The sequence below is a fragment of the Chrysemys picta genome, chromosome 4 (assembly GCF_011386835.1).
Source record: "Chrysemys picta bellii isolate R12L10 chromosome 4, ASM1138683v2, whole genome shotgun sequence".
NCBI classification, from domain to species: domain Eukaryota; kingdom Metazoa; phylum Chordata; order Testudines; family Emydidae; genus Chrysemys; species Chrysemys picta.
Window position 1 is genome coordinate 100,758,809 of NC_088794.1, and position 14,528 is coordinate 100,773,336.

General features: G+C 36.8%; 1 protein-coding gene across 17 annotated transcripts in view; it reads right to left on the reverse strand.

The window, feature by feature from the left end:
• The window catches only part of CDIN1 (CDAN1 interacting nuclease 1), a 186,264-nt gene that overhangs the window by 58,934 nt on the left and 112,802 nt on the right, over positions 1–14,528 (reverse strand). The window contains exon 11 of one of the 17 annotated variants that reach the window (XM_042857450.2): positions 11,605–11,650. The exons of 15 other annotated variants lie outside the window; for them this stretch is intronic. In XM_042857450.2, the coding sequence (XP_042713384.1) occupies positions 11,626–11,650 (25 nt within the window). In that variant the 3' untranslated portion in view covers positions 11,605–11,625. Of the gene's footprint in view, positions 1–11,604; positions 11,651–13,565; positions 13,594–14,528 lie in introns of those variants that run through there. One more of the 17 variants, XM_065593237.1, reaches the window with a different exon arrangement.

Consider the following 14,528-nt stretch of genomic DNA (forward strand, 5'->3'; position numbering starts at 1 on the left):
TTCTTTCTTAGGCCTGGTCTACACTACACACTCCTGAGAGATGTAGCTATATTGACCTAACCCTTGGTGTAGACAGCACTAGGAAGAATTCTTCAATTGACCTAGGTACTGCCTGTCGGGGCGGTGGATTACCTATGTTGATGGGAGAAGCCCTCCCATCAGCATAGGTAGTGTTTACACTGAAGCACAGTGCTTAATTTGTGCCCAGGGTTGCCAGGGCTGAGCCCCGGCACCTCTAGGCTTATCAGTTCATAGCCCTGGCACCTCTAGGATTGTTGAATCAGTTATGAATGTAAAAAATATTCCTTGAGCCCCAGCACCTCTCATTAAAAATTAAGCACTGCTGGAGCACTACACCAGCACAGCTGCAGTGATGCAGTTGCACTGCTGTAGCTTTGCACAGTTAACAATGTTGACATTTAAAGTATCATTGGCATCTGAGTTAGCCCCCATTGAATGACTGGGACAGTTCACACCTAGGAGCTGTGGTTTCAAACTCTGTGAAAACTCAGATATTGCTACACTGGTTACACTCCATTTACATTTTGAAGGTTCTTGCTGCAAAAAAAAAACACACACACTAATAGAAAGGAAAAGAAAAATACAGACTAACTTTTTTTTTTAAATGAAAGCTGAGACTCATCTGCCCATGCCTCCTCAGCTAGCCCTTTGTGTCCCCCTAGTGGATATACCCCACACTTTGGCAGTCACTGCATTAGAGGATACATGCTTATTCCAAGATCCTAATGGATGAGCCGGTTCTTCCTTGCCTATTTAAATGTTAGTCAAGTAGGAAAAATAATAAAGAGGCCACAGCAGAATTCATTCAGGTTTTTCTGGCTTGCAGCAGTCATTGATGGAGAGGGGGCCATGAAGCCTAAAGATTAGTATTTACCCTTCCATTATACTTTAAATCCTTGGCAATAGCAGAGTGGCAAGGAGGCACCCTTGGATAAAAGAGTGGGTGTTCCAATAATAACCAGACTAGTTTACCCCACCCATGCAGAAAAGTTATATTGCTCCTGTACTTATTTTAAATCATGTGGGCTATGGCCCTAGCTGGAGGAAGAGAAGTTGACTGAACCAAATTTGATTAGTTAAGAAACTCATTTAAATGAGTCCTTCACTTTCTGGACATGTCCTTAACTTTCCAGGATGATACATCTTCCATCTTGCTTTAGATTTCCATAGTAAAATTGCATGACAGAAAGCAGCATCCACCAGCTTCTAGCACACAGTAATACTAGAAGCCCAAATGTAATTTGCTAGATCAGAACCTACATAATTTATCCTAAGAGTAAGTGACTAGGTTAAAGACAATAAAGGACTGAAGCTCATCCTTAACCATCAATGTCAGTAAAGGACTTCCTTAACATGTTTATTATTTAATTAATAATAAATAATAATAATTTAAATAATGAAAAATAAATAAGATCATATTAAAACTAGAGCTGTCAAGCAATTAAAAAAATTAATCACTATGAATCGTATGATTAATCACACTGTTAAAGAATTTATTTAAATATTTTTGGATGTTTTCTACATTTTCAAATATATTGATTTCAGGTACAACACAGAGCATAAAGTGTACAGTGTTCATTTTATATTTATTTTTGATTACAAATATTTGCACTGTAAAAAACAAAATAAATAGTATATTTCAATTCACTTAATACAAGTACTATAGTGCAATCTCTATCATAAAAGTTGAACTTACAAATGTAGAATTATGTACAAAAAAATAACTGCATTCAAAAATAAAACAACGTAAAACTTTAGAGTCTACAAGTCCACTCAGTCCTACTTCAGCCAATCGCTCAGACAAACAAGCTAGGTTACATTTGCAGGAGATAATGCTGCCTGTTTCTTGTTTACAATGCATGGAACTGTTGTAACTGGCATCGCAAGATATTTACGTGCCAGATGTGTTAAAGATTCATATGTCCCTTCATGCTTCAACCACCATTCCAGAGGATATGCGTCCATGCTGATGATGGAATCTGCTCAATAATGATCCAAAGCAGAGTGGACCGATGCACGCTCATTTTCATCATCTGAGTCAGATGCCACCAACAGAAGGTTGATTTTCTTTTTTGGTGGTTCGGGTTCTGTAGTTTCCATATCTGAGTGTTGCTCTTTTAAGACTTCTGAAAGCATCTTTCACACCTCGGCCCTCTCAGATTTTGGAAGGCACTTCAGATGCCTAAACTTTGGATCAAGTGCTGTAGCTATTTTTAGAAATCTCACATTGGTAACTTCTTTGCATTTTGTCAAACCTGCAGTGAAAGTGTTCTTAAAATGAATATGTGCTGGGTCATCATCTGAGACTGCTATAACATGAAATATATGGCAGAATGCGGGTAAAACAGAACAGGAGACATACAATTCTCCCCCAAGGAGTTCAGTCACAAATTTAATTAACACATTATTTTTGTAATGAGGATCATCAGCATGGAAGCACGTCCTCTGGAATGATGTCTGAAGCATGAAGGGGCATATGAATGTTTAACATATTCAGCACATAAATACCCTGCAATGCCGGCTATAAAAGTGCCATGTGAATGACTGTTCTCACTTTCAGGTGATATGGTAAATAGGAAGCAGGCAGCAGTATCTCCCGTAAATGTAAACAAACTTGTTTGTCTTAGCGATTGTCTGAACAAGAAGTAGGACTGAGTGGACTTGTATGCTCTAAAGTTTTACATTGTTTTGTTTTTGAGTGCAGTTATGTAACAAAAAAATTCTACATTTGTAAGTTACATTTTTATGATAGGGATTTCACTACAGTACTTGTATGAGATGAATTGAAAAATACTATTTCTTTTATCATTTTTACAGTGCAAATATTTGTAGTAAAAATAATATAAAGTGAGTACTGTTCACTTTGTATTCTGTGTTGTAATAGAAATCAATATATTTGAAAATGTAGAAAAACATCCAAAATATTTAATAAATTTCAATGGGTATTCCATTGTTTAACAGTGAGTCCTGCTAGTGAAGGCAGGGGGCTGGACTCGATGACCTTTCAGGGTCCCTTCCAGTTCTATGACATAGGTATATCTCCATAAAAAAAAAAAAAAAAAGAGATGAATCGCGATTAATTTTTTTAATAGCAGTTAATTTTTTTGAGTTAACTGCGATTAATTGACAGCCCTAATTAAAACTATATGGTGGTACACAAAAAAAATGTAGAAAGGGAGGAAAGTTCCTCCTAAGGCTTAGACAGCTTGTATGTGGCAGTACGGCCTACTGACATCTCTTTGAAATGGCTATTGTGTCCTGCAGAATTTCAGCTTTCACTATGAAAAGTAAACCTCTAATAGTTACAGTTTTGAAGAAAACAAAAAACGTGAATCAAATGTCTATGTGAATCTTCAGAGCACAAGAACAACAGCTGGAATAGTAGTAATACTGCTCCATTCATCTGAGGGAGATGTTAGCTCAGATGCCCAGTCGTGATAATTTAAATACCAAAATGGTTTAATTCCTCCTGAAAGTAAGGAGAGGGAGGACCACAATTCACTCACAATTTACTATGAGTGTCATCGCATTTCGGTACCACAAGGGCGTGGCATTTGGGAGATACCACCACTTATTTTTCCACCTTCCAAGGGGGAGCCAAGCCCAAGGAGCATAACAGAACCCTTGGGCATATGCAAACTCTACATAGGGGAAACCAAGTTTAAGGAATCCAATGGAAATCAAAGCCTACATGATTATATTTTGAACATCTGCACAATCTATTGTGAGTGGAGTCTCATTTGGATGACTCACATGAGTGTCGCTTAATGTGTGAATAGAGCTTGGAAGAGTACCACCACTTCCCCTTCCCCCCACAATTTGATCCCTGGTCCCTCCCTAAGAGCTTATCATGTAACTCAGACAAAGTCTATGCACAGAATAAAAGTGTAGTCAAAGAGATGACTATATGAAAGGTTCACAAAAGAAGTAGGATTTGGAAAGGGACTGGAGAGAAGAGGAGGAGGTTGCTTGCCAGCCAGCCAAAGATCTATCCCAAGTGTAAGGGGTAGCATGAAAGAAAGGTGCAAATACAAGACTAGAAGGAAGGGACAAAGACTGTTGCCAGGAGAATGGACGTAGGGGAGTATAGAGAATTACTATGTGACCATGGAGAAAATTAGTGATGACAACAACTTTAGTAAGTCATGCAATATCTAATTTCAAAAAGAGGTGGTGGCTAAAATAGAAAAGTAATAGAATTTCAAGCTGTTTTAGCCAAGGTTCAGAGGCCAGCTGTAACAGGAGCAGGGATTTTGCAAAAGAAATACCATTCACCTAAGGCAAAATGAAAAATTCTGCTGGCAGCTGTTATCAGAGGATTCATATGGAAAAAACTTTTAGCAAACGTAGTCTGAATAGCCGATGCACTGTTAAAGGGTGTCCTTTAAAGTTGCATTAAAAAGTTAAGGAAAATAAAAGCTAAATATTATAACAGGTGGCTAAAGTTCATGAGATTATAATAAAGTCAGTAGAGTAAATGCAAACATATAGTTTATTTTTGTCATCTGGTTTGTCTTAATCATGAGCTAAAAATTCATTTATAACCTGTATACAAAATGCCATGTTTATATCAATATCATATGCAGCTTGCATGAAATAGTATACATTAAAATGAATAACAGAAATCTGTAATGGTCAAAGACAACCAATAACAAAACCACTAAATTCCAGTTGTCAAACATGATTTACTATGTATATTTCTCCTTTATTCTGTTAAAACAGTAATTATTAAAACTAAAGTGATATGGGTGAGTGTTTATGACTTCCTATTAAAAAGCCTGACTTAGAGCAGTATTCATTTAAGTTTAAGGTTGAAGAAAATCATGCAGAGATCTCTGTTCGATGGCCTAGTGACTTTATATCCTCTTGTCAAACCTCAGCAGTTTTATTTGTAGTGATACATGCCGGAGAAGGTTGGAGGTTAAAGTTGATAGGAGGGCCAACAGGAAAGCCAACCAACTTCTTTCAAAAGATTATAACCTTTAACATATTAGGATCTGTCGGCAGTTACTGCCAACTTTACAAAGTCTACATTTTGTGCACTCTTTACAAATCTTCCCAAAATTCCAGATCAAATGGATCAAGTAAATGCTCTTTGTATTTTCCTACAGTTATTGCTTCCTAACTTCACTACTGTGTAAGCTATTTATTTGTTGATTTTAAAATTATGGTTAGCAAGGATTGACCATTTTTCTAATAAGCAACTATGGACAGTTAAAATTCTATTATAATTATCAACTCCTGGTCTCTCCCTTGCCCCAAGGCTCAATTTCCCAACCTCTTCCAAAAGGTTGATCACTAAAATGATCCAGAGGACTCCCCCCCCAAATCAAACCTTTCTTATCCTGCAGTAGTATGCTTCATTTATTAAAACATGTGGATATCTAGCTCCCTTCATCATCTTTCCCTGGCACATGTCCAAAGGACCATGACAAGTAGCATATCTCTGGAATGAAAAATACTCAATACGTGGTAAGGAAGTATTATAAAAGAGAGTCCATGATATTTATATATTCTTTGTGAACGAATGTGTTATGACAAACAAATGTTAAGCGCAAGAAAACAACTTGTAACAAAGGATGCACAACTGTGTGAGTGTTTAAGCTTTCTCCTAATTTGCTACTTTCTTTAGAAAGCAATATTTGCACATATAGCACAGGGTTATGAATCGGAAGTATTTTTGAACTAATGTAAGTCACAAGTAAATTGTGACATTAAAGAACAAACAAATTCAGGGTAACCTTTTCCAATATTTATACTACACTTGTCCCATGCTAGTTACAAGAACAATTCAGTTTACAACACAGAACATGATATGTTAAAAAACTATCACTGCATTTGTTAATATTTATGCAATTTAAAAATTAAAGAACTTTAACCAGTTTTCTTGCAATGCAGCTGACATCTGTGATGTTATACTTGCAGGTGTACATCAGCCAAACTGTTATGTCGATTCATTAATTATCCATTACTATAATTAGGCAATGTTACGCTTCAAAACGTGTAAGACAAAAAACATACATATTATCTGCTTGCTAGAATATGCGATCAATGGGGATGGTGGAAAAATCTCATGTTTAATGTTTTCAGGTAGCAGATTTGATTTCCAAGTCTCTTGATTTTCAACCTCCTATCCCCGGCTAACATTTGGAAAAAGTGAAAATTCTGCATTTCATAGCACTATCTAGCTATTGCTATAATGTTAAATATATAAAACTAGATGCGCTCTAATAAAATCTGACTAGCTAATTAATACTCAAAAACAGAGTGGAAGCTACTGAAAGGAATGGTGTGTGTGTAAACTCCTTTATATCATCGAAGAGACTGAGGCAGGCTGGTGTAATTCTATCTAAAATAAAACATTTAATATCCCATGTTGCCAGTAGCTTTTTGTTCTAGCTGTACTTTAAGAAATAAACACATTCCCCTGAAAAGGTTTAATTTTTCTAGTCATTTCAGATTATGCATTTTTGCCATTGTACATCATATCAAAGAGAGGGAGAGGCCTTTATGGTAAAGGTATAAAAAACCATTTACACTGACTGCTAAATGTGCCATGCTGTACCTGTTTTACTCATACCCTAACACTGTCCAAGAATGTGATAACATAGCAGCATTTTCATTTTAAACTCCACATTTCGGGGGTTTGTAACATACAAATTTGATCTGGGATAGCATTTAAAATATGAGATCATACCTGGGAATTGATCCTAATCCCAAAGCTAGTTTAATTTGACCACCAGTGAGTTACAAAAGTGGGAAGGAAGGGAAGAATTTGGCTTCTGATTAGTTCACATTAAAGGAATAAGGATGTAGAGTAACACCTCAAGCACAGATGGTGACTGACATCAACTCATTCAAAAGCTGCTAGATGCTCTGCACTTTTGAAAATTAGACTACTTAGATAGGTGCCTAAAATATAGATTTGGGAGCCAAATTTTAGGCACCCATTTTTAAACTGGCTTGGATTTTTATTATATTAAAGTAATGTCATAATAAAATACTACAAATGGGATATAACTATCCCAAAATGCATAGAATATCCTGAGACTTTCACAGTCAAAACTTGCTATCTTATACCCCAAACTCTGACTCTCAGAAAGTTTGGAAATTAGAGTCTTTTACTTTTATATTAAACAGAGGTGCACTCTCTTTGATATTCTGTTTCCTAGTAAACTCTCTCCTTCAGTTTCAGCCTTTTATAAGGGATCTTTTCAAGCATGTTCTTTGATAGTTGTCCATTTAACTTTGGGAGAGGGATTGCAGCCTCATTGGGTACATATTTCAACTGTCTGTGGCAGGGACACTGTCTGTGTCCCTTCCACCTAGCTGGTATTTGTCTCCTGACTTTCCTTTATTCTCATTCTTGAAACAGCACATCTTCACAAAGAGTATTAAAAAATGAAAAAGTCTGACAAGTGCTAGATGACACTGGTAAGGGCTACTTTCAAAAATATTTTTTCTCGCATGCTTGGTATTGTGCAACCCTAATACACAATATGTATTATTGACCCAGATTATCCCCTTTAGAAGTGCACATAAAGAGGACTCTCCACACCTGGTATGAGGCCTCAGCTACCTTCAAGTCACCATCCCCTTCTCTAGACTCTGTGGAGGCCCCATGTGCCAAGCTGGCAGAGAGGACAGAGATTAGGTAGGGTCAGTGTGCAAGCCACTCCCTCCTTACTAGTCCCTTGGAAATTAATTAGAAACATCTCCAATTTAGGATATTATTTTTCGGAGACCTCCATAGAAAGATCTCAAGGCAGTCATCACCATAGAGAAGCTATGGCTGTGTGGCTCCAATGGAACCATATTGGCAGGGAGCAGTCCTGGGACAGAGTCAATGTGAGGTGCAAGACTCTACAGTATGGCAAGACCAGGGCTTTTTCCATAGGAGATAACCCTTTCCACAAAGGAAAGATATGAGAGGTTTTCTTCATAGATAGTTCCTGTCTCTGAACTCCCTCCCATAGATTTTTCTGCAGATGGGAATGATCCGGGCAGCAGTTAGGGGATCATTTGTAAATTTCCAAACAGATTTTGTCCTTATCCCCTTAATAAGGCAATCTTGTCCTTATCCCCTTAATAAAGCATTCAAATTAGTGCCAAAAAATGGAGGCAGCTAGATGGTATTTTCCTAATATTTTATGCCAAAGTGTAGCTTGCTCTCCTATTGTATGTTTCCTCAGTTCCTCCAAAAACAATGTATGTATTGGTGGTAAGATTATGAGACTTTTGAGAAGATTTAAACTTCAATTTAAGTTTTTACCGCAGGAAGTTGGATTTTGTAACAAAAAATATATTGTACAAAAATCTACTGTGCATCTTCCATCTGGGTTTTTGAAAGTGCTTTACAAGCCTTATAATACTTTGTACAATAGGGTAGTGTTATTTGAATTTTACAAATAGGGAACTTAAAGCATAGAAACATTAAGGAATTTACTCAACATCACACAAGAGATCAGTGGCAGAACTAGGACTTGAACATCTATCTTCTGACTTCTAACAATGTATTATACCCACAATAAGCTAACCTGTCCAATGTCTACTCTGTGTACTGAAACATTGTTGCCAAGAATTAATGATCCATAGAACACAAAGAAGAGTCTCAAAACCATTATACTGGGCTTACTCCTGCTCTGATTATTATTTGCACCTAAAGGCCCTAACCAGGATCAAGGCTCCATTGTGATAGATACCATACAAGTATCCCCCAAAAATTACAGTATAAGGCTCTGATCATTCAAAAATTTATGTATGTACTTCTATTAAAGAGGTGTGTAAGTCATTGAACGAACAGGGCCTAATTTATATTGCACTACTATTTATGCTAATGAGATAGGATTGGATCCAGTGTATTGTGTGAAATTATTTAATTTCGGTTTTATACAATATGTGCCTATCACAATCTTTGGCTCATTTACCAAAAGTTAAAAAAAAAAAAAAAATAAAAAAAAAGAGGACAAATGAATATGTGCAGTAAGGATGCCCAAACACAAGCATTTTATACTCTGAATCTGTGATATGAAGGCTTATTATTTTTAGTATGAGTTCAACATAACTGTGAAGGCTTCTTTGGAGCAGCTGCAGAGTACAGTGTGAGAATGCATTTTTAAAATGCTTGAAGGGGTTAATGAGAGCCTCTGGGCACAATCAGCCTTTCCCTGCTGCACCTGCAGTAGGTGTCGAGCCTGGAAGGAGGAGTTCAAAGGGCAAGGAGAGCTTATCTTTGGCTCTCACTAAGTGGGAGATGCCTGGCTGGAATGTGGAAAATGTGTTGGACTGCTGGCAGACAGAGCCTCCCTGAAGGACAGTAGGCCTGCAACATGGAGCCCAAGGCAGTTGGGAAGCAAAGTGGCAGAAAATGAGTCTGGTCAGGATTCTGCATGCTGGCGGATGGGCCTGTAAGAATCAGGAAGACTCCTGGCTGAGTCAGGGATTGTCCTGCCAGAGGAATAGGAAAAACTCTCCTGAAGCAGAACCAGCTGCTAAGAAGCTCTGCAGTGAGCCTAGATGCTTAAAGAAAGCAGGGATGGCACACTAGAGAGAGGCTGATGCAAAGGCCCAAGACAGAGCAAGGTGAGAAGTGATTCAAGGAGGTAGCAATCTGTGTAGTAAGGCCTTGATTGTCTATTCAAAGGTCTCTGGACTGAAACCCAATAGAGTGGGAGGGCCTGGGCTCCCCTTCCAGCCCATTGAGGAAGATGGAGCAGACCTCTCTCTTCTGACAAGGGGTAAGAACTATTGAAGCTCCCTGATACCAAGGGTAAGGACGAATGTGTGTGGACTTGAACCAAAGGGATGTGGTGGGAGGAGGAAATTAAACACCTGTTAGAATAACGTCAATTTAGATTTATATATTTTATTGTAGCCAGTTTTCATCCTTACACACCTGTGCACATATAAAAATTACCACTGAAATACAATCGTCATCCCTTGGGTGTCTCACAGCAATGCTAACAGCATAAATCAAACTACAAAACAGTTTAAGGGAGGAAATAAAGACCATTGTGTACACACACACACACACACACACACACACACACACACACACACTTCAAGACTTCGACTTGAGTGTTACGGGTCCTACAAAAGGGGAATAAAACCATAGCAATCTCGTGGAAACAGAGGAGAGAGGCAGCATGGAGGAAAAGAGAAGCAGTTTCTCCCACAACAGCATAGCACAGAAGGGCCGTTAGTTGCTAAACTCTGCAGGAGTGAAGAGGATGTGAAGAGAGGCATAGTCTGGCATCGGTACTATGGGTGACATGTTCTCCTCTGAAATCTGCATACCGTATGCAGAAAAAGGTTTAAGATTTATGCTACTTGTACTCTACATTATCGGGGTATATCTCACTTAAGCATTTCACTAATGCACCATGGGCCCTCCTATTCTCTCCTGATGGCATGTAACAGTCTAGTTTCCTTTTGACTGTAAAGCTTTGGTCTAATTTTGGCTATTGGGTTTAGTGCAGTGGTTCTCAAAGCCGGTCCGCCGCTTGTTCAGGGAAAGCCCCTGGCGGGCCGGGCCAGTTTGTTTACGTGCCGCGTCCGCAGGTTTGGCCGACCGCATCCCTCGGCCTGCGCCGCTCCCCGCAGTCCCCATTGGCCAGGAGCGGCGAACCGCGGCCAGTGGGAGCCGCGATCGGCCAAACCTGCGGACGCGGCAGGTAAACAAACCAGCCCAGCCCGCCAGGGGCTTTCCCTGAACAAGCGGCAGACCGGCTTTGAAAACCACTAGTTTAGTGTACGGGTACTGGATGGTGTTAGTGACCTGTGATATACAAGAGGTCAGAGTGGATGATCTGGTGGTCCTTTCTGGCCTTAAGCTCTGTGACGTCTTAGAAAAGTGAGAGAGCTGCCATGCCCAACCACCCTTTGAATGCACAGTAATGAGGAGCGTGGTAGGCTACATACAGAACAGAGCAACATCTCATGTTTAGACAACGTTCAGCAGGATGTTGTTTATCTTGTCCCATAGGTCACCGCCTAATGTGTGAAACAGAGGTTGTGCCATCTGCCCCGCCACAATCCTACCAATGCCATTCACTTCAGGGCAGCATGTGATAAATTTTATCACCATCAAATAAAAGCATTTTTTCAGACAGCATTCCCATGCCCTGCAAGTTTTTGTGCTGAAGAGAAACACAGGGCTCTTGAATATTAAAAATTAAAATCAACATAAGTACCCACAGTTTCCGGAATAGTAAATGTTCTTCTAGTCACATGGTCTGCCACTCACAGATAGTGAAAAATGCTGTGAATTAAGAATCCCAACTTAATTTCTTAGAGGATTTAGCAAGACCTCCAATGTTATTTTAAAGTAATTTTGTTTGTTATTAATACATTTTGGATTGTTCCTGAGCCAGCACTTACAACTATAAAACTGGCAGAAAGAAGAGTTTCTCAACGAAGTGTAGACATTTGTTGAAAATGCACTTCCATGAAGTTGTTTTATCTGTAAGAGAAAGTCCACTAAAAGACAGAAAACTTGCACATAGAACAATTTGGTGCTATGACAAAACAACTGGTCAATATAAATGATGTCTATGCAGTAGGGTTCGAGCAAATTGAACTTACAAAAATCTTCACAGGAAAGGATCAGACTGAGCAAGGGATCCTAGCTCTAAAAGGAGAACAAGTCAGAGTTATTTACAAACAACTAGTTTGCTAAAAGCAATCTAGTTCAATGCAGCTCTCAGATACAGTACTAATTAAACTTTTTGACTAATTTCAAAGAAAAACACGAGCTTTCACCATTTTTGACATGAGTGAAAATATTATTGGTAAACATAAGGTACTTCATTCAAGAGGGAAAATATTAATACTTGGAATACACTCTTAAATATAAATACATAATACCCTATCTAGATACCTCTGGTTAATAAATGCATCTAGTGTGTACACTCCCACACACTTTCATTGCTGTGAACAAAATGTCTATTAAACTATGCTGACCATTTTTGCGTTTAATTGTAGTAAGACACCTTTATATTACCAAGTTAATTGTTCACCTAATTTTTGAGATGATAAACCTAATAGGGCAGCAGATTTATTTTCAAAATTACAGAAAAAGTCAAATAATTCTAATTCTTTAAATAAAAAAAAATGTACTTTAATGTATTACATATAGCTCTTAAATTAAAAGCTAAAGAAAATTAAATATATGATTCACTGTTCTGTGACTCAAACAATAGTTTCACATCAGACTTTTCCTCATCCTTGGGAATGTATTAACATTATGAAATTTTATAACACTTTAAATTTCTTTGAAACAAAAAGTCTATTTTACTTTTTAATTAAATCTATTTCTCTGAAAGGTCTTTAAAGGCTCTACAAACTACCTTGCATTTTATTATTGCTGACAGTTATCTAAACCACGCTTGAATGCTCTCTTTATCCTTTAGTGAACAATTGAAAGATCATATGCTAAGAGACTTGTGCTTTCTCTTCTTCCTGCCCTGTAATTAAGGCATTTAAATACATTTCTTCATAGCAGTTAAGAGAGCACACTGTAAAAAATCATGAACTGAGACAATTTTGAGTTTAGAAACACAAATATATGCAACATAAATTTGTCTCAATGGTAAATATAAAAAACACAACAAAAAAACCCTCTTGAAATCACATAATGAATTTACAGAACGCATGGACTGAAAACATTTTGTTTGGCTGTATTAATATATTTAAATGATCTCTGGTAGTTTGACAATACTACCACATTGGTAGCTATCCTACAAGAAAGGTAAACATTTATATCAAACACACATTTGTCAATAATATTTTAGTTTTTAATAGGGTTTTTTTGCACTATAAAGAAAATGGAGGGAGAGGTGTGAGGAGGACAATATGTGGATTGAAGGAATTACCATATGGTAATTACAATAAATCTGGTAAATGTATTATAATAAATATTTGCCATTATACATTTAGAGCAACAGACATATGCTTTATAAAATGTTATAACAGATAAAACCAACAGAAATGTCTTAAACTGCAGTTTTTTTAAACTGAAGAATTCTTATATTAATGTACTGCACCCTTTTTGACAGAAACATATTATTAAGAAGTTTCTTTTGCATTATGAAAGGAATTCAGCATGTATACGGTCAAAACATTTCTATATAGCAATTATATACAAGATGTAAAGTATAAAGTGTATCTTAGCTACAGAAATGCTTTAGGAAATATTCGATATGAATTTGAGACTAGCTGGTCATACAGCATATCCCTTACAAGTAAATCTAGTTTCTGTGGCAGAAGTTCTTTATGTTGTTGTCTCAATCAAATGTTAAAAGATATGTTGTACTAAGTTATGTTTTTTCTTAAGACAGATGAGAATAAGAAAAATAATTTTTAAAAAGTTGTCAGCATGTTGTATTATGAACAACCTTATTAGTCCTTTACAATTATAATAGGTACCTCTGGACAAGATCGAGCAGACATGACAAATGCTTCTGACTTCTTTTTAAATCGAACCTGGAAGGTCATCGCTGAACAAACAGAATACTGTACAACTGGGGTCATAAATTGTCGAAGATGACAAAAATGTAAGTTTATTTTTTTGTTCTATAAAATAAATGAATAAGTTATTCAGTTTGGACTGTCCTTTTATCCCTGCTTGATTTTATACTTGAAAGAGATAGGTAACTTTTTTTCTTAATTTTTTATACAAGTGTCAATTTAATTTTTATATTATGTCCTTCTGAATCCAACTGACAATATTAGCATTGTCTTTCAAATAACTACTGCACTTTCTAAATATAGTCTTCTGTATGGCTTTCTAATAAATTCTTATCTTTGTTTGTATTTGCTCACCATCATTCTGACAAAGCTGTAAACACTAAGAAAAAACAGTCTACAAATTTGAAATTTGATATTTTGACTTTAATTTCATTTTTTAAAGTGTATAGGAAAAATGCTAGCTGGTATTCTCAATGAATCTGGTCAAGAAAAAGTACATTTATTATTTCTGCTAACATTTTTATATTTTGTTTTTAGGATCATTTAACAGGACTGGTAGTTTTTGATTAAATTGAATTTGTGTGGAGCTAAACAATAACTTAAATTGCTGGAACTGTAAACATATTAATAACTGTCACATTTAAATCTTGTGCTATAGTTTTAAGGGGAAGTATACAGAATGAATTAGATCTGTAAACTCTTGACGGAAATTAGTAGACAAATGAAAAGGAAATGTTAACTGAAAAGAAAATAAGTTAGGTCAAATGAAAATGTAAATCAACAAGATTTGGATAGTACTCAGATCAACAGATTTAGCTAATAAAAGTTCTAACAGATCAGTGACCATACAGTTTGAAACAAATATGAAATATGAATGACTTTAAAAGGAATAATATGAAAAGTACAACAGTAATCGGATATAAAATTACCAAAATTCAAGTGAAGGAAATTCAAACTGAAATGTATGATGGGCAATTATGTACCTATTTTGACAATTCTAAGTGGTCAAGTTTTTAAAGTATGACACAGAAACCTTAACC